Consider the following 20,764-nt stretch of genomic DNA (forward strand, 5'->3'; position numbering starts at 1 on the left):
AATTAATTAAAATTTTTATATGAGTTATATTTAAAAATAATATCAATAGAAATGTATCGTTCATTTTCTTTTTTCGTAATTTAACTTTCAAATATTTTTTAAAAAAGAATTAGTCAAACATAATGTACTTGTCAAATACAATTTCAAACTAATTAATTCGAACGCAAATAATTTTTTTTAAGGGTAACTTTTGCATATAGCAAACACAAAATTCAAATTTGTATGCTATAGCAAAATTTGCATGATTGTGCTCCATAGCAAATATATAAATGTATAATTCGCTATACATACAACTGAAAGCTATGCCCATTTCGCTATACATATATACAAAGAAGTAATTGTATAATTCGTTTGTTCATCTTCAGATTTGTATACAATTGAATCAAATTGTATAAAACGAGGAAGAGAATAATTATATACAATTTGAATATGTATAAAAAGAGAAAGAGAGAAAGGCAAAAGAGACTTGCGCGGGAATATACAATTGAATCGAATTGTATGAAACGAGAAAGAGATAAATTATAATCGAATTGTATAAAACGAGAAAGAAAACGCAAAAGAGACTTGAGCAGAGAAATATTTGTATTGCATAATTATAAGTATATAAGACGGAGATATACGTATTTGCATGTGTATATACAATTTTCTCTCGTTTTATAAACATAAACACAATTTATACAATTATATTGTATAAAGCGAGAGAGGCAAGCGACACTGACAAACAGCTTGCTAAGGAACACAAATAAATAAACTGTTTGCTAAGGAACACAAGTAAATCAAACAATAGCTATTGTATTTATTTTGCATTATTAATTTGCTATTCAATACAATTATCCCCTTTTTTAAATATATTTTTAAAAATATTTATTTTAAGAAATACTTTCAAAAATAAATAATTTTTAGCATTAATATTTAACCATTTCAGTTTTTTAAATAGACTTTAAAATAGTACCAAATCAGGCTGTAATTTTTTATTTTTTTTAATAAACTCAAATCTCAATATAAAACCCCCCCTCCTTCTTGGGACATTATTCACACCCCCCATTTCCCTTCACCTTCTTCTTCTTCTTCTTCCAAAGAGAAAAAAAAATCTCAAATTTCTCCATTTTCACTTGTTGATCCAAAAATTCAAGAAAAATGAGGATTCGAAAACCCATACCCAATTCACCATCTTCGTCTTCATCATCGTCGTCATCTTCATCTTCTTCATCTTCCTTGTACACGTTCTCTTCCCTAACAGATAACTCCTTTGCTTCATCCATAGATTCATCTTCCTCAACTTCAACTTCTTCCTCTATCACCACTGCTAGATGTCAAGGCCTTGATCTGCTAGTCAAGGCCATTCATCAGGTTACTGATGGTTCTGTTGTGGGTGTTCCTTACATTCAGAAAAGGGTCATCACGAGGAGGAGGAGAAGAGTTTTGAGCTTTGAAAGGTTTTTTATAGCAGAGTGTTTTGAGAAACAGGATGATGGGGTGAAGTGCAAAGATGGGTCGTTGCCTAAAAGACAGCAAAGGAAGAGATTGAAGACTGTTCCGACTAAGTATCAAGATTCAGCGATGATTCAGTCATCGAAGCCGAAACCCAAAAGCCGGAGACTTCAGAGATCTGCTAAGATTTGTGAGGAATTGGGGTCGTGAAACTGTTTTTCTCTATTTTGATTCTTCTCTTTTTCCGAGATCTTAGATGATCTTGTTCTCTTAGAGGTATCAATTTGATATATAGTATTTTTGCTTTTTTTTTTTTTGGTGGATGGGTAATTTTTCTGTTTTCAATTTGTAATGGAGTATGTTATAGTGAATTTTCGATCAATGAAGATATGGTGAAAATTGAAAATTTTGGGGTATCAGATTCTGATCTGACTTGTGAATCTTTTGGATTTCATAGTAGCTACTCAATATTTGTATTCTACTAGATTTTAGATTTATGAAATTGGTTAGTATCCCAAGATGAAATTTTGAAAGATTTTCTTGAGTGTTGGTCTATGGTTTTAATGAACTTTCTAATTCATTGCTCAAAAAGTTCACAATTGACTTGTATCTTCTGTGTTGGAGATGTTGATCTTATCAATAGTGAGCAAGTTCAAAACTTTCTGAGCTCATGCGTCTATGGTCGAATTCTGGATTTCTACTCTTGAATTTCACAACTTGTAGAGATGCTGATTAATTTGGATGGATTTAGGGTGATGCAGCTTGTCACTTATTTATGGCTTGCTAGTTTACTGTTTTGCCTCCATTGATCTCGGATGATGAAGCTTGATATTGGCAGATGTTAATCTGATAGGTAAGCTAGTGAGTTTTGTACATTCTACCCTTCCCCATACCACTTTGTGGTTTTATACTGGGCATGTTGTTACTGTTGTTGTTGTTGTAAGCTAGTGACTTGGTTCAGCATTATGGTTCTTTCAAATTACTCACGTGTGAGTTGGTAAAGTCCAAGCTGAGGCTGAATTCCCATTAGACTCTCAGATTTGGATTTTCAAAGCTCTAATATTTGAGTTTCTGCTTTTTGCTTTATATAAAGTGTATGCCATTTCTATATTTTCAAATATGTTGAAGGAGCTTAAGATAGAACAGGTTTGAGGAGTGAGTCTGAGTCATGAGCTGAAGCAGCTGGTCATGGCAAATATAATCCTCGCTCTATTACTAGCACGTGTTTTTCATATGACGGTGGTGTTTGGGCCAGTTTGGGTGCTACTCGACTAGTCTACCACCTGCTACCTCCTACAGGTACCAGCTAACTTACTCTATATACCAAGATGTAAGACATTTTTTGGTACTTACTGGGAATTGAACTCTTGTAGTGGTCTCCCATGATTATTGATCCCGCTTCAATGACTACTAGGCCACCTTCTCTGGGAATGGTCAATTGTAAGCACTTGTCTTCTTTCGTTCTTCTGTTTCCTTTTGGCAAGCCCTTGTAGAAGTGAAAAACCCTATAAAAGTTTTCAGTTAAGAATTGCTTTAGCCTATGGACTGTTATTAAAGCAGCCAGGACTGTGGGAAGCTTGTTGGCACTGGAAGATGATATGGAAGACGTCAAGCTCCTGTTATGGTAGCTTGCTTTGGATGGATAGCAACTCGGGGAACATGTTTAACTCAGAATAAATAGCAGAAGCTAGGTTTAGTCGTATGCACCAGATGTTATCTGTGTCTAAAAAATCAGGAATCAGTTGAGCACCCTTTTAAACGTATTACGTTGGTGATTCACGCCTTGTTATGTAAAGGAGTTAAAGGGAAGTTGGCAGTAGCAGGTGGTTCCTAAAGAGTTAAAGCAGATATGGTGGACTGTTGGCACCATTGTTCATTTCTGGAAAGTTGGCAGTGGCAGTTTGAACTGCTTACAAATTATGAACTGCTTACTGTTTCCTCCATTGATCTTTGATGATGAAGCTTGATAATGGCAGAATGTTGTTTCTAATAGTTAATCTAGTGAATAAGCTTAGCATTATGACTGGTATCTTGATTTCTAAAGCTTTTACATTCCGAGTTTCTGGCAATGAAACATCGGTTTTTTTGCTCAATATAAAGGGTATATCAGCTTCTATCTTTTCAAATATGTTGGAAGGAGCTTAAGATAGAACATGTTTTTCATATAATGGCCGTGTTTGGGCCAGCTTGTGCGGAGCTCAACTAGTCCACGACCTACTACAGATGCCGGGTAACTGACTCTATATTGAAGACATTTTTCTGTCTCGCTGGGAATTATATTGAACCTTCATCTCGTCATTGATGCAACTTTCAATAGTTGGTTCGTTAAAAGACAAAAATTAAAAATCAATCCATTTAAATGACGCTTAAATATAAGAGGCCCGCTGTTTAGTTAAATTAACCATTTAGAAAGTGGTCTACTGAACTTTAATTAGTCCCAGAAAAATATATATATATTCTTCAATCCAACATAAAAAGAGTAATTACTATATATAACAATCATGACAATTGACAAGAATCTTTTTTTTCTTTTCATAACCAACAAGTCATCATTTTTCTTATTATAAACTGCAATTTTTTTTCTTTGGTTATTATAACTGTTACAAATTAATGGAAGAACCGCAAATAATGGTTATCCTTTAGTAATCCCCCATTAAACTCTTCCTAAACCTGCATCCCATTTCCCTCTCTTACAATACAATAAAGCCATAAAAATTTCATCAACCTTAAAAAAAAAATAAAAAAATCATCCCTCTCTCTTTTTTTTTTTTTCATCTAACACATTTTTAACGGCTAGCCAAGGCGGTGAATTTTCTAAACCGCCATGGCAGCCTATTCTAACGTCCATCAACCTTCACCAGAAATCTGATTATAACGTAATTTGTATAATCATTGTTGTGAAAATTTTACGCTATTTGTTGTTGTTGTTGTTATTGTTGTTAAAAAAAACAATTAATTCTTGATCTGAATATCTGAGATGGGAGATATTAAGGTTCCTCGTCCAAATCATGAAAAACATATATCTTCATCATCGTCTAGTGAATTATCAGATCAATGCGACGAATTACAACGTTTAGAAGATGCACCACCTTTTTGGAGGAACCCTAATAAAAAGTTATCAAAGCAACTTTCCATGTGTGAGATTCCACGTGACATTGCTTGGGAAAAACGACGTCGTCAATTTCTTCATCAAGAGAGGAAAAAGAATATTACTGGAAGTACTCAAGACGTGGATGCATATATAACTGATGAAGATTTGAATGAACTTAAAGGTTGCATAGATTTAGGATTTGGATTTAATGAAGAAGAAGGGCAAAGGTTATGTAACACCTTGCCCGCTCTTGATCTTTATTTCGCGGTGAATCGTCAGTATTTAACTAGCCCTGTCTCTTCACCGGGTAGCAATAAAGGATCAATGTCATCTCCGGGTTCATTGAATTCTCTAGGAGGAAGGTCATCCTCTTTTGGAAGCCCTCGGAGTGATCATGTCGATGCATGGAAGATTTATAGCCCGGGTATATTAAATTGTACGACTATTTCATCTTAAAAAATAAACGATTTTTTTTATTTTTTTTTAATATTTATATAAATGTTGTGTAGGTGATGATCCTCAACAAGTAAAGACAAAGTTGAGGCATTGGGCGCAGGCAGTGGCTTGTTCTGTCAAGCAGTCTTATTGAAGTTGAAAGGGTAGTGATGAAATTAAACACCATGTTTTGACTATAAAGAAATTAATTTCATCTTCATCGTATCGATCGATTCAGACCTCGTGTCCGTCTCTGATAGAAATATAGTCATGACTTTTGAGGATGGACTGAGACTCATGCGCCAAATGATCAAACAGAGCCACATAGTTGTAGGCGGTCAATTTCACCACTAGTTATGTTGATTCTCAATTTAGTTAATTGAGGCAACAAAGGATTTAAGTTACATATGGTATTGATATGTAAATAATTTTATTCGTTGTTGGTGTATTTTGACCTTTATTGATGATTGCTTCTTCTTTTTTTTTAAAAAAAATTATTTTCAATTGTTGTTTATATAGATAAAAAATTGTTTGTTATTGTCTTTTTATTTGATTTGATAATGTAAAGAAGAGCTTATTTTCCTTATAGTTCATTTCCACTGTCACAAGTTTGCTAACCGATAATTGTTATTCGTCATGTATTCCTAACATACTTAGAACAAAATTTTGAAGAACTTTGTAAGATAACAAAGTTTAAGAACATTTTCACAACTTGAAAATTAAAACTAGTAGCGAAACTAGAATCATAAACAGATTAGGAAAAATATACGAAATATTTTTCTTAAAGAAGAATTGTTGTTAATATATGTCTAAAGAATCTTACTGATTCCAACAAACGTTGCAGAAACACAAAGTTACCAAGGTGTAATGAACCAGTGAAGAACAAAAGAATAGAAGAACAGAAAATAAGTCATAAATCTAAAATTTGTAACACATAAAAATCTGGAATAACAGAAAGAAGATCAAGCTCACTGAATGCATAGTGTCCCCTTAAGGAAATTATCGGAGATTTGATTTAAAATATGTCCTCTCAGGATAGAATGATCTCCAATCACCAGTGTATTGATACCTAAAACGCTGGTGTCAGCGAGCCACTCAACGGCATTAAAATTCACTTAGAATATTAGATTTAGTAATAGAAGAAAAAATCCAGAAAAATCTCTTTCTTAAAATGGGAGGAAATCCCTCAATTTATAGAAAACAAAGAATAGTGCGAAAATGTTCTTATTGTGCCTTATCGGAAAGGTCACAATCTTTTGGAAATGTCTCATAAAAGTCGCAACTTTTCATAATAATGTAACTTTTCATAAAAGTCATAATTTTTCATAAAAGTCATAACTTTTCATAATAGTCATAACTTTTCATAAAAGTCGCAACCTTTCATAAAAATCACAACTCTTCATTTTTCATTCACACCTTTTAAATCCAACAATAATCAATGTCACGGACTTCCAAGTAAAAGATATTAGTCCATTAATTTTTTTTCATCAAATGTTGATGATATAATTACAATATAAGAATTTTTTATATTATCAAATCATATTAATCGTGACTAAAAATGGCAAACGAGCAAGTCAAATCGAATATAAATTTCTATGTTATCATGGCTAATATGATTTGATAATATTAAAAAATCTTTATATTGAAATTATATCATCAAACGTTTGATGAAAAAAAATTAATAGACTAAGATCTTTTACTTGGAACACTACTTTAATCTGGACCAAGTTATTAACTTATTATATTTAGTCATGGAAATTTAATTCATGTTCATCCTCTGAACAATAATGAGTTTTAGACTAGCTCATAACAAAAGTATAATTCATATTTGATTTTTTCTTCTTTTAATAATACATTATCAAATGAAAATATTTAAGGTAAATTTACATAAATATATTATATTAAGAATAACATTTTTTTTCATTTGATTAATTTTGATAAATTTATAATACGGTTTTAATCCATATTATAAAGAATAATTTATTATTCACATATAATACAATTTTTATTAATGATTAATACATTTTTCACACATTTTAATATACTTACAATATGTTAATTTCTTACAAAAGAAGCATAATATATTTTTAGAAATAATATTAATACATATTTATTGCATGCATAATTCAATTTTAATTCATTCTGCAAATTTAACATAATATTTTTATAAATAATAATAAATAAAAATATTACTAAAATCAATAATTATTTATTAAAAGGTATCAATCTAAGTATTTTTTCCAATTTTTAAACCGTAGTAGTGGAATGGTCCATCTTTCTTGGAGATCAAATATATTGATCATCAAGAAAATATAAATAAAATTAAATTGAATATTATTTTTAATTACTTGTCTACTGAATTGACATAAATATTAAGAAAATAATTATTGTCATCATAAATTTATTAGATATTTTATTTTATATATATTTTTTTAATTTATCTAAATCGATAATTGATAAATAATTAGACACAACTTAAAAAAATAAAAAAAGTGAACAACTAGCTTATTCGACATTTGAGTTGACTCAAAGTCAAACTTGCAAAAACCCTTTTTTTTGGGCAATACCCTTGTTAGGTCTCATTGTATAAATACCAGAAGTTTCTAGCGAAGCCTAAAGTAGAAGAAAAATACTAGTACTATCGTCTCTCAGTTATGGCTCCTGATGCTACTGATGCTCTTGCAGGTTTTGATCTTTTTTTAACTTCTTTTTCCTTTCTTGAAGTTTACTGTAAACCTTGTTGTTGTTTTTCATGTATATGTGTATGTTGAAATTTTTTGAGCAGTTAGAGAAAAAGTTAATAAGTTTTTGAAGGCGGCTTGTTCAGGGGATATTGAGCTTTTCAAGAGTAAGTTAACAATTTCCTTTAAGGGTTTCAGTTTATGCGATGTTATTTAGTGTTGATGATTGTGAAACAGAGTTGGCAAAGCAACTGGATGATGGAAAAGGGTTGGCTGGTACAGTGGCGGATGTGAAGGATGGTAATAAAAGAGGGGCATTGATTTTTGCCGCCAGGGAAGGCAAGATTGAGTTGTGCAAGTATTTGGTGGAAGAGTTGAAGGTTGATGTCAATGAAAAAGATGATGAAGGTATTCTCTGAACTATATGTAGGTGTGAAAGTATGATGATTGAAGTGCTAAAAGGGGACAAGGTAAAACTTAAGTTATCTCAGATGACCTAAAATATCAAAGAATCAATGCGAACTTGGGAATACAAAACAATAGATGCAAATAATACCTATAAGTAACACTAATTCAGTGTGGTCAATCATATGATTTAGGGGCTATCTAATTTTTGAAAACCCTGAATTTGCTTTGAAAGAAAAATTATTCTTCAATATAGGAATGGTGGACTCAAATACAGCGGAATATATGGAGGATTCACATTATTGCTCCCAATTTATTTGATTTTGAGGCTCTTATTTATTGGTTGATTAATATGCTCTGAAAGTGATATTTCTGTATACTGATTTGGATATGTTGTTCATCATAGGTGAGACTCCTCTTCTTCATGCTGCTAGGCAAGGGCACACTGCTACTGTCCAGTACCTCTTGGAACAGGGTGCAGATCCTGCAATACCCAGCGCCTCGGGGGCAACAGCTTTGCATCATGCTGCAGGAAATGGTAGGTTCATCCTCTTTTGTTAATAGAAGTGATTGAAGCTTCTGTTTTTGCCAGTGAAAGATTCCTGGGTTCATATGCATTTAATTGCTGTAACTTTTTGCTCTTGTACACTGAACTCTTCTATTTAAGGAGTTCCTCATTTTTAAATAAAAATGTTTGACAAACATGTCAATGCGCGCAAACACACGCGCGCACACACACACACACACACACATATATATATATATTATATTATATAACGTGCAAATTTCCTTTTTAGCAAAGTTGACATCATTATTGAATCACCTAATAATAGTATAGTTAGTCATGTTTTGGGAGTAAAAATTAAGAACTAAATCCCTTCAATGAACTGGTCAAAGTTCTTATCATAAGCTTATAAGATAAGGCAAGGAAATAAGGCTAGGATCAGCAGTAAGAAGCAGAGATGGATAGGGTGGGGTATGCTATGTTTTCTATTTGCTTCACACTTTTCAGCCTTTCAGGTCATGTTTATACTTTCAGCTGTTGAAAACCAAACTTTATCCTCTATTTTGTTGGAACATTTGACATTTCTTGCTTCATCATCTTTTCTTTTCCTATGTCAATGCTACATCATTTGTTCTCAATTGATGACTTGAAATAACCCTAGATTTCTAGAGCTTTAAAGAGCCGACATAACTCAAAAACGTTAGCTGATATTGTTATTATGAGGATTAAATCACTATATAACTGAAGATGTAGTAATGAAGCTGTCTATACTTCCGTGTCTCATTTGTTTGTTCTTATCTACTGATGAAAGTGTATTACTAAGAAGATCAGTCTAAGTTAACCCTACGAGGAACATAAAATTTGGATTGTTGGTCATATAAGTAGCCTTTGCTGTGTTCGTAACAAACACGTTATGAGACGTCTTCATCTCTATATATCATAATTGATAGGAAGATTTTTTTTCCCCGAGCTGTTGAAGCTTGAAGACAAGCAAGAGTAGCTTTGCTGGCTGGAAAAAGTCCATCTTCTCCTCCCCATTATATCAAAGGATGCATGTGCAGTTATATTTTTCCTGGATAAAACTCTTGTTTCTAAAGAAAAACTCTAAATGGCCGGAATCTGAGAAAGTGGATCTACTATTTCAGCAACCGTGTTCATTGTATAGTATAGCTCTGTTGCTATTATAAGCTGCTCCCTCCATTTTTACTTTGAATTCATCCGTTTTACTTGACATGATGAATAAGAAGACAATTGAAGAGAGCTGTTTCTTTACGCTAAGTGACGGAAGTTTGATGGGCTAATACTTGGATTTCGTTATCTGATATATGAATCTCAGAGAAGTGTATTTTTTGGCTTGATTTGAATTTTTGGGGTTATTTATAAATGATGCATGAATATTATAGAAGACTTTAGAAAGGAGGTCCACGAGTAGAAACTATGCTTGACTGGAGAACATGATTAACTGCATGCAATTGAGTACTCACTATTACATAATTCACAAAGAGGCAGACTGATGATAGCCTGTGGGGATCTCTGCTGCAATTTTTTAATCATCATAAGCCTATTTGTTCTGCCACATTCTTTTCACTTAATCCTAACATTTTCTTTTTTTCCTTCTCTTCTAAGTAGTATGAATGTGAATGGAGTGGGGTGTCAAGAACAGAAACACTTGAAAGGAAATTCCACAAATTCTCCTGAAATATATTTGCAGAATTTTGTAGAGAACCATATTTTGTAGATTCTGTACCTTTTTCGTTTATCCCTTGTATACGTCCAACTTGGCCATGTTTATGAATGAAACTCTTTTACCTTATCCACCTTGTTGGCACATAGTCTGAATCAGGGATCTAATCATGTTCTGATGGATATCAGTAGTCAAGATCGTTCTGATGGATATCAGTAGTTCAGATCGTTCTGATGGATATCAGTAGTTGAGGTCTTGGTGTCAGCTTTAACTTCTCTATTGGTAAAACAATGAGAGAAATCAATCAACATGTCATTCCGTATTGCTTTATTGTTATTTATTGTGGTGTTGATGTGTGTAGATAACATGCACTCTTCAATTTATTTGTACTTCTTTACACAGAGGGACACTTCATTGTGCATTGTCTCTGTTTGCAGGACATGTTGAATTGGTTAAATTGTTACTGTCAAAGGGTGTAGATGTTGATTTACAAAGTGAGGCTGGAACACCGCTTATGTGGGCTGCAGGTTTCGGCCAGGAAAAGGTTGTCAAGGTTTTGCTGGAACATCATGCTAATGTGAGTGCTTTGTTACCTATTTGAACCCCTCTTTCTCAATTTAACAATACCAGCCATTGTTTAACTGTTCTCTTGTCAATACAATAAAGCCATAAAAAATTCATCAACCTTTAAAAAAAACCATCCCTTCTCTTTTTTCATCTAACACATGTTTAACGGCTAGCCAAGGTGGTGTGTTTTCTAAACCGCCATCGCAGCCTAATACAGTGTAGAGTTTCCACTCCCAACCTGCCCACTCTTTTTCTCTCACCCCACTCCCCTCTTTTCTTTTTTCTGTATTTGATAAAAATAATAATAAAAAAATTTGGCTCGACTTGACTATCTTCTTTCATGCTTTTAAGTTCCACTTAGGGCGTGTTCAGTATGGAGGAACATATTTTTGGGAAAATGTTTTCCAATTTGTTCATGTTTAGATGGTCAAAATTTTTAGAAAATATTTTCTTTAGAAAAATAAGTTGTTTAAAAATGAGGAAAATGACTTTCTTAATGAAAGTAAGAAAAACTAGTTCTACCCCTGGCATTCCACTTCCCTCTACACCCTTCAATACACCTCATCTTCACTCCCACACCTCTGTAGCCCCATCTCCACTTCCACTTTCCTCTCCACCGTTCAACACACCTCAACTTCACCCCCTCACCATTGTAGCCCCACCCTCACCATCCAACCCCACCCTCACCATCCAACTTTCATCTCTCATAGTATTTGTTTAGATTATATATAAATAATTTTAGGATAGTATTTTTGCCTATATACCGAACACAAGAAAATAAATAAGAAACCCATTTATTTTCCTAGAAAAGATTTTCGGAGAGAACATTTCCTTACTATCATACACACCCTTAGTTGTTTTTTAATGTTTGTGTTGCGAAAAAAGAAGTTACCTTAGATATATGGAGAACTGTTCCTGTTTGTATCTGTTGGACAACTTGCAAGGAGAGGAATGCTATAGATGTTTAATTCTCAAAAAAAAGGGAATGCTATCGATGTTTTGATAGCATAGAGAATAGTATGCAAAAGGTTAAGATAAACTACCTTTTGCTACTATGTTTTTGGTGTAATCAAATCTATTCAAATGATATTATCTCCATAATTGACAATTTAGGTAGGAGTTAGCAGGATTTTGAAGTAAAATTTTGTAAATATGGTTTTCAGTACATACTTATGTACTGTTTGTGAGAAATATATGAAGTCACCCGTCCCAAAGAAAAAAGAGTTAGCTTAGATATAGTATATACTGTAAACAACAGTTCTTGATTAGTTGATTCAACTAAAGATAAATTTTTCTTTCATAAGTTCAATTAGATCAATTCTATATTGCATTTCTATATTGCATACAGCTCCTGTTTTGCATTTTTTACTTGTTAGAGAGGACATGTGTTGATAATATTTGGAAAACCCAAGTCCTCCCCCTCCCCCCTCCAATTTTGATGCACTCCCTCTGTAGTTTATGTGATGTAGTTTTACTTGACACGAAATTTAAGAAAAGAAAAAATGGCTTTTGAAATTTGTGGTCCAAAATAAGTCATAGATGTTTGTTACTATAAATCATTTTATTAAGATATAATGGACATTTTAAAGTTAAATTTTTATTAAAAATAGAAACATGTCTTTCTTTTTGGGACCAACTAAAAAGGAAACTAGGAAAGTGAGTCCTATAAATTAGAACAGGGGGAGTATCTCTATTTGTTCATTTGGCCTAAAAAGTTACTTTGTGCAGGTTCATGCTCAAACAGAAGATGAAAATAATGTCTGTCCTTTGGTATCAGCTGTAGCAACCGATTCATTGCCTTGCGTGGAGCTGTTAGTGAAGGTCAATAAAATTCTATTTTTCCTATATTCATTAGATTGTTCTACTTCTTCACTTTATCTACTTTAAAAAATTGCTGAATCCAATTGAGCATCCTGAAGAAGTTGTGTTGCAGAAAACATATAGTGCTTTTGTTTGATGTATTTTCACTCTGCAGTCTGCTATGTGTTGGAACCATGCAAGATTTGTGCTAAGATTAAACCACAAGAAACTGCTTTGATCATACGAGCTATGTGAGACTTGGCTCTATTACCCCTTAGAGTTTTTCTTTCCTGAAACTCTTAACTTCTATTCTGCTTTTTTATCTGTGTTTTTCTTACCTGAAACTCTTAACTTCTATTCTGCTTTTTTATCTTTTTTAATATTTGTTTGAAAGTTAAGGTTAAACATGCTTAAAAGAATAGAACAATTGAGAGATACCCCTCGAAAATTAAACAAGTAAAACTGCTACAAGATAAAAGGGGAAAATATTCAATTTGTGTACATTCAGTTTATTACCAGCATTAAGTGGTGAAGGGTAAAAAGGGTGGGTTCATTATCCACCGAGTTTCGAATCTGCGCCACTAGTCATACGAAATTTCTCGGTTATAGGAAAAAACTATTACCAGCAAAATTAACATATTTTAACCTCAATTTTACAGGCGAAACAAGGCATTTGAAACACAATGTTACAATATAAAGCTTAAACTTAAATTAGACTTCAGCTTTCAAGTTTATCTAAATAGGTAATTCAAACATTTCTTTACCTTTTGCCTTTCTGCGGAAATGGGTTCCTAAAGTACTTGAGGAGCAAAGTTTGATCTCCTCTGCTTGTTAAATCTACAATTGTTGTTAATAGCTCACATCAATGTTGCATTTATTTCAATGATTTTCTTTTAGTTCTCTCTTCTTGTTTCTGAGATGTAGGAGAGGCTTTGCTTAAGAGCTTTATGACTGGTTAAGCCCAATATAGAAAAAATTTCTTCACCACATCGGTTTATGAATTTTGTGCACCTTACTTGTCGGGGCATAAGCCAAGGCAAGAACCCAACTACCTTTGTCAACATAGTCACACCTTATTTAAATTGATAAAGCGAAAGCATACAATTCGGAGGGAGTTTAGATAGTAGACAAACACATAAAAAACGCTCAATATTGCTTAATTAGTTTTGATCCAATAAAATAATGTAATTAATTCGTTAATAATGTAATTGCAAGATGGGGGTGCTTACTACTATTTATCTTGGTCTATCACTTGGAGCATCTTATAAGGACCAAAGAGTTATAGGTTCCGATGATTGAGAGGGTAGAAATGAGATTTTCTGACTATAAAAGAGATGCTAAAAATATCATACTATCTTGAAAGAGTGGGACGAGTCCTTTGGGTATGTATCATTTAGGGTAGGTGATGGATGTAGGATACGTTATAGAGATACAACACCTCCGGGAACAAGTACATGTGCAAATATGTATATAGTTTCATGCCAAAAGGAGATGTCAATTCAACGAACTCAAAGGGTCCAAGGTTAAGAAATTCATATGGAATTGAGGATTTAGGAGGAACTTGCAAGATTGTGAGGTTTTGGAATTTCAGTCTAGTTAAGACACTTCAGGATAAAGTTCCCCACCAGCTAGGCGTGATGTACAAAAGTGGGGAGTGAGAATAATGGCATCTATTAGGCTACTATTAGAATTTTCTAGGTATGGAAGAGTACACTTCTCCAGATATTTGGTGTTCCATTTCACGTGGCTATCTACAACGTTACTTTGACGGTTGAGAATTTGGGGAAGGAGGATTACATATGTCAGCTGGTGCTTCATGTGTAGAAGCTTTCCTGAAGATGTGAATCATCTTCTTCACATTATGTATCAATCTTGCTTGTGGTGGGAAATACTATGTTGGTTTGGTCTTTAACGGGTGCTGTCAGGCATGGTTAGAGAAGTATTGTTTAGTAGATCTTTCGAAGACAAAATAGATGAAGCACGACTTTGGATGTTGCTTCCTATCACTTATGTGGACTGTACGTAGAGAAAGAAATAAGAGCTTTTGATGGAATAGAGAAGAATTTTGTAAGCTCATGGAGTAGACTCTTATCCCTTACTGTGTTTTGGTGCACCCATGAGGTCACTATAGGTATAGAAGCTTTGCTGTCATTTATAGAAATCATATCTTTTTTAAGGTTCTGTACTGTTTGATATTCTTCTTGTATATGTATATTTTCTTTCCCATCGTTAATACAATTTATTCTTTTATATAAAAAGGAATAACAACACTTTTGGTCCCAAAGTTATTGGTAAAATTTGCTTTTGGTCTTTGTGATATGACTCGGGATATTTAACCTTCAATTATTCAAGATGTGTGTTTTTGGCCCCTTCATGTGAAAATATGTTATATTTGACTAATTACAGAATTACATTACCATCAAGTATGGAGTAACAATACAAATTTAACATATTACATGAGTAATTAGGCAGTGAGACAATCAATAATTATGTTGAATTTGTGAATATTCACAAGCAAAGGGATTAAAAATTGACCAATTCAATCAATTGGAGAAGTTAATGGAATTGAAAGTCTGAGTGTTTGGCTCTACTTGGAAAGAGGAGTCGGTGGAGTCTCAACTGGTAGGTGGCCCAGTGGTTTGGGACTTCCATTGGAGGTCTCAAGTTTGAAACCCCTTGCTAGCAAAAGCAAGTGGTTTGGCTTCTGGGCCGAGCTCGTCGAACCAGGCTAGCCTAGTGCGGGCCTCTCATGTTTGTGGTTTGCGAGCTATTGTATAGGAGCTGATGTTTTACTATGCGTGCACCCAAGGGTGGCGGCTGCGGGTTTCTCTTGTCATAAAAAAATAGGAGATAGATAATATATGATCATGTTGTTCCCAAAGAACTACTGTTTATAAGCTCTTCTTTGATCATCCTTTTTTATCCTATGATTCCATTTGAAGTTGCGCATGTTTTACTTTTAGACCCTTGAAGATACAGAGTACAACTGGCATGTTTGGTTCTTAATCCAAGATGCTGGAGAAAACATTGCTTACATATTCAAAGATGGTTTATTGTATAAAACAATCTTTTCTATCTACTTATCCAAAAAGGGAAAAAGAGAGAAAATTCATGTCCTCCCTGAAAAGCAATTTGTGCATATGCTACTCCAGATTGGAACTGTTGTATGTGGGACCATCTATTTCACTTATTGAAACTGTCTTTTTCAATTTTTCCACTTTGGTTTGGATTTTGCTATGTTGCTTGGTTAAGCATGCCGCCTGTCTACTCAAGGCTTAACTTCTTTTATGCTACCATACAGGCAGGGGCTGATGTCAATGTTAGGACTGGTGATGCAACTCCTTTGCTCATTGCTGCTCATAATGGTAGTGCAGGAGTCATTAACTGCTTACTACAAGCTGGAGCTGATCCGAATGCGGCTGAGGAGGTAATTGAAAAGAAAATATAAAGGAATATAGTGTTCTTTATTATTTCACATATTTTGGAAAAAATATCCAAGGACTCTTCATAAATGTTGGAAAGTTGATTCCAAATAATTTTAGTTTTATTTTCGTGTCTTCTGTTTGTCAAGAACGTGTCAATTATATTCCTTGTTATCACTTTGAGTCTACTACCTCTTATTCCTTTTCAGATTCCCTTGTAGAATCTATGTACCTTGGCCATCTTTCCTCGGGGTTTTTTGAAGTTGAAGATATGTTTGTGAACCCGGATTTGGAGTGGAAACCTAAAATCTTAGTGTTATGGGTCAGTCGTTCATGATTTTGTTGAGAGATAATTCTATTTTGACTTCATAAGCGTATCACAATTTTTTGTTATGAATATTTCATAAATAAATAATTTTCAAAAATATACACCATAAATTTGTTGTATTAGAAAACAATCCTTATAATACAATACTTTCACATTCTCCAATGTAGTATCTTTTCATAGAATATGGATCAAATCTAAGTTGCTTGGACTGTTCACTTTTGGTGCCGCACCCGTGTCGGCACGACATGGGTGTGGGATCCACATCCGATTTGGTCAACCGATTTTGGGTACTTTAACCAAAATCGATGGGGAAAGTCGGGACTATTTAATGATTTCTATAATTAATACAAAAGTTAAGGTGAAATTGAAGAAAATGGAATACCTTAAAAAATTCTATTTCACTCCGTCGTTTCCTTTAATCTCCTTCTAGGATTCTTCTTGAGTTTTCTACATAATATCTCATAATTTAGGTTTTATATCTCTATTTTTAGATATTTTAATTATTTTTAGGTGAATCGCCGCACCCGTATCCATACATGGATCCATATAAAATTAGATCATGAAGGATCTGGCCTCTAGATCTGCACCCGTATTGGACATCCGTGCTTATGTACTAATGGGTGTCCAGGTTACACCATGCTCCCTGTTGTCATTTTGTTACGTAGTAATGAAACCTCTCTTTTTACGACCAAAAAAACCTATATCTACCATGGTGTAAGCTTGTTACCCGGCTCAGTGTGCTCACATCCACACACACACACACAAAAAAAAAAAAGAGGAGAGAAAAGAAAAGACATGAATCTTATAATACGGACTGTAGTCTGTCTTGCTTCTAAAGGTGAAAATCCTTTCTGCTCCATTGTTGAGCATTAATGAAGACTACTGCTGCGATTCTCACCATTTGGAGATGAAAAGCTCTAGAGAGAGATATCTGGGACAAATAAGACATACCTGGCTGAAAAGAGGAATGTCAGTCATAGAACATATAAAACCAAGATTAGGGTTTAGGTATTTTACTAATTGTGGTTTCTTAACGACCTTTATAAGAAATTGTAAACCTGGTCATTTTGTTGTATAACAGTCAATCCGACGGGTTTTCAGGTCTTACTGGTGGATTCTCCGCTCTGACAGGTTTTCAGGTAAACTGTGACCTGTTTCCTTTGGGTTGACAGATCAACTGGTCTAATCTGGGGTTCAGAACATTTAAGTGAAGAAAGTGTAGGGGGAGTGCTTAGCTTTGCTGGATCAGACATGATACCATGCATTGACTGTTAGCAGAACTAAAATTTAGTACTATAAGTGCATTATGTAATTTGTCTGTGTAACTTTCTTTCAGCTTACCGTTTGCTGGAGGCTGATGCTCAATTGTGTCATTCCTTCTGGATTATCATTGTTTACGGTGAAAACCGACATCTCTACATGAAAGAGTTGGTGTATTATGCGTGATACCACTATAGATGTGACTTGAAGTGGCCTGGGAGTCTTCTTTTTGTCCTTGTCTACTGTATCTTTAACTTAGTATATGTGATCCATTCTGATATAATTCAGCGACCCAGGTTCTGTACTTAACATATACTCGTATGGATTCTTCCTGGTATTCGGAACTTTCTTCTGGGTGAACACAGAACTTCAATCATGAACTTTGTTAATTTCTGAACAAGTTGCTGGAAGAAAAGATCTATTAGCAATTTCAGCAAAGGACTGTTAATTGATACTTAAGTATTACTTTTGCTATTTCTACAGGATGGTACCAAGCCAATACAAGTTGCAGCTGCAAGCGGCAGTAGGGAAGCTGTTGAAGCTTTATTGCCTGTCACAGAACGGATTCAGAGTGTTCCAGAATGGAGTGTGGATGGAGTGATTGAGTTTGTGCAATCTGAATATAAGAGAGAACAGGTACTTAATTTGTGATTCTTTAAGATAAATTGCTGCTTATCTTGGTCTTCGGTCAGAGTTGCTTGCAAATATTGGAATTAGCTCGGTGATTATTTCCTTCCCTTCTCATGCAAATTTCGACTTCTTTTTTATTTGTCTGAACTGTGATGATACCAGGAAAGAGCAGAAGCTGGGAGGAAAGCAAACAAGTCAAGAGAACCTATTATTCCAAAGAAAGATTTACCCGAGGTCTGTTATTAGTGTTCACTATTTTCTTTTTTTAGGTGTGAGCTTTGGGTCATTCCGTTATCAATTTTTACATGAAAAGTATTAACTACCTCCTTTTCCTTTTTTTGCCTTTTTGTATAATGTCAATAAGTGGGAACCAAAGTAAACCATTTCTGAGAATGGAAGAAAGTGAGCATATATATTTCTCGTGTGTATGTTAATCATTTCTGAGAATGGAAGAGAGTGAGCATATATATTTCTTGTGTGTATGTTATCTTTGAATCTTGATTTCTTCTGGTGAAGCACTCTTGAAGACAGACTTAAAATACTTTCATCGTGAATATGACAATACATACAATTTAGGTAACAAATGGAATTTGATTGTGCAAGTATATGTAGTAAAAAACATGATAAACACCATTTGGGGGCATGAAATTAATGTCTTCAATAAGTCCAATGAACAATGTTGTGGGAACAGTTCAATGTTTGCTTGTGGTTCTGGCCCAGTTGAACACTTCAAAGGGCTTCAAAATGCATAAAGTTTCTCTTATAGTCAGTGAAGTCATACCAGTGACGTGGTTCTAGACTTCCGTTTCAGCTGGCTTCAAATTGCACAGAGGATCAATATTTTTTTGTACTGTGTTTTTACTTGGTCTCTCTTTCATTTGAAGAACCTCTGCATGGTCAACATCTTGTGTTGGGAGTATCAGTTTAAAGAACAGTGCTAAATTTCTTTCATGGGCATAATTAATTGGTTTATAGGTGAGTCCTGAAGCAAAGAAGAAAGCTGCAGATGCAAAGGCGAGGGCAGACGAGGCATTTAATAGGAAAGATTTTGCTACAGCTATAGATACTTACACACAGGTACCTATTAGTCTTATTGAATTCCTCCTGAATTCCCAGCTCTACCCTTTCCTCAGTAAAATACTTGCAAAAGGGAAAAAGAAAGAAGATAATGATGAGAGGAAGTAATTATCTTCTTCATGGTGCAAGTATATGGAATAGACTAATTATGAGTGTGGATGCATCACTTACGAGGCTCACTTGTGTTTGCTAATAATCTGCAGGCAATCGATTTTGATCCAACTGATGGCACTCTGTTTTCCAATAGAAGTCTTTGTTGGCTCCGCCTGGGCCAAGCTGAACGCGCCTTAAGTGATGCCAGGGCCTGCAGAGAACTTAGACCAGATTGGGCAAAAGGTTGTTATCGGGAAGGTGCAGCTCTACGTCTATTGCAGGCATGCCCTTCTTCTCCCGGAGTCAAATTTTGTCAAATTGTATACCTATATTTTCTGATATTCTATTATTTCATTTTCAGAGGTTTGAAGAGGCAGCCAATGCTTTCTATGAGGGTGTACAGATCAACCCTGATAATATGGAGCTCGTAACTGCTTTCAGGTGCGCATGTTGAGACTTAAAGCTCTTCATTTAGCAGATGCAGTAGTTACTATATCCAAGTTTTTCTCATTGTCGTGCGGTACTGATATGATTGCAGGGAAGCTGTTGAGGCTGGTAGAAAAGTTCATGCCACAAACAAGGTTGATTCGCCGTCTTAGAGTTAGAAAGCGCAAAATGAGAGAGAACAAATGGCCGCTTCTTTTTTCCTGGGCGACAAGACTTTCGCTGGAGCAAGCTGATTATGGGGCATGCCTTTTTTGGATAGTTCCAAAGGATTATTTAATGGTGGAGATGGGGTTGAAGAAGAAGAAGAAGAAAGAGAGATTCGATAATTTGAAAAATTATTAAATTTTGATAATTTTTTTTTAAAAAAAATATGAACATCATATTCATTTGCTTATATCGTGTTTTTCCAATCAAGCTATTTTAATTTCACGCACGTTCAATGATTTTACCTCACTTTATTTGGATGGTTATTGCGTATTGTATTGTTTTAATAGGGTATAATGTTTATTGTATCGTTCTTTGTTATTGCATGATGACATACATCAATTTGAATGACTACAAGAAATGGATGGTATATGGTAGTATTACCATGAAAAATAGGGTAATAGATGAAATATAGTTATTAAAATATAGATCATATAAAAGAGAATCTTGGATCCGCTTACGTGATGTCATCATAAATCAGAATTCTCTTTATGAAATGTTATGCAATTTTTTCAAATAGTTGTAATCTTTCTAATAAGATACAATAAATATTTGTTCACACTACCTTTTGTAGTCTATAAATAGAGGGATTTTTTCTTATTTTAAAATAACGAATAATATAAACCTCTCTTCTTCTTTTTTATAATGAAATATTTGTGTACTTTACTCTTGTTGAGTGGCTTAAACACCATTGTTTATGTTAC

At 34.1% G+C, this 20,764-nt stretch overlaps 3 protein-coding genes across 3 annotated transcripts; all 3 read left to right on the forward strand.

Moving 5' to 3' along the window:
- Positions 1–1,024: 1,024 nt before the first annotated feature.
- On the forward strand, positions 1,025–1,966 carry LOC107012958 (vitellogenin-like). Its single transcript, XM_015212938.2, has one exon. It carries the CDS (start codon positions 1,138–1,140, stop codon positions 1,639–1,641), a length of 504 nt encoding a protein of 167 aa, XP_015068424.1. The 5' UTR covers positions 1,025–1,137; the 3' UTR covers positions 1,642–1,966.
- Positions 1,967–4,160: 2,194 nt separating this feature from the next.
- Positions 4,161–5,461, forward strand: LOC107008321. Its single transcript, XM_015207306.2, has 2 exons — positions 4,161–4,946; positions 5,032–5,461. Exons 1-2 carry the CDS (start codon positions 4,409–4,411, stop codon positions 5,109–5,111), a joined length of 618 nt encoding a protein of 205 aa, XP_015062792.1. The 5' UTR covers positions 4,161–4,408; the 3' UTR covers positions 5,112–5,461.
- Positions 5,462–7,518: 2,057 nt separating this feature from the next.
- On the forward strand, positions 7,519–20,314 carry LOC107008320 (ankyrin-1-like). The gene is made up of 13 exons (XM_015207305.2): positions 7,519–7,642; positions 7,743–7,805; positions 7,876–8,046; positions 8,450–8,581; positions 10,670–10,809; positions 12,528–12,620; positions 15,901–16,026; positions 18,093–18,245; positions 18,402–18,473; positions 19,215–19,316; positions 19,520–19,690; positions 19,771–19,850; positions 19,948–20,314. Exons 1-13 carry the CDS (start codon positions 7,612–7,614, stop codon positions 20,006–20,008), a joined length of 1,395 nt encoding a protein of 464 aa, XP_015062791.1. The 5' UTR covers positions 7,519–7,611; the 3' UTR covers positions 20,009–20,314.
- The last annotated feature ends 450 nt before the right edge of the window (positions 20,315–20,764 follow it).

This window comes from Solanum pennellii, chromosome 1, assembly GCF_001406875.1.
Source record: "Solanum pennellii chromosome 1, SPENNV200".
Taxonomy (NCBI): domain Eukaryota; kingdom Viridiplantae; phylum Streptophyta; class Magnoliopsida; order Solanales; family Solanaceae; genus Solanum; species Solanum pennellii.

Excerpts from the sequence above, each read along its gene's own strand:
- LOC107012958 (XM_015212938.2), top strand. The coding sequence starts at position 1,138 with ATGAGGATTCGAAAACCCATACCCAATTCACCATCTTCGTCTTCATCA.
- LOC107008321 (XM_015207306.2), top strand. The coding sequence starts at position 4,409 with ATGGGAGATATTAAGGTTCCTCGTCCAAATCATGAAAAACATATATCT. Across the intron at positions 4,947-5,031 it reads ATGGAAGATTTATAGCCCGG|GTGATGATCCTCAACAAGTA; the intron begins GTATATTAAATT and ends AATGTTGTGTAG.
- LOC107008320 (XM_015207305.2), top strand. The coding sequence starts at position 7,612 with ATGGCTCCTGATGCTACTGATGCTCTTGCAG. Across the intron at positions 18,474-19,214 it reads CAAAGAAAGATTTACCCGAG|GTGAGTCCTGAAGCAAAGAA; the intron begins GTCTGTTATTAG and ends ATTGGTTTATAG. Across the intron at positions 19,691-19,770 it reads CAGCTCTACGTCTATTGCAG|AGGTTTGAAGAGGCAGCCAA; the intron begins GCATGCCCTTCT and ends TTTCATTTTCAG.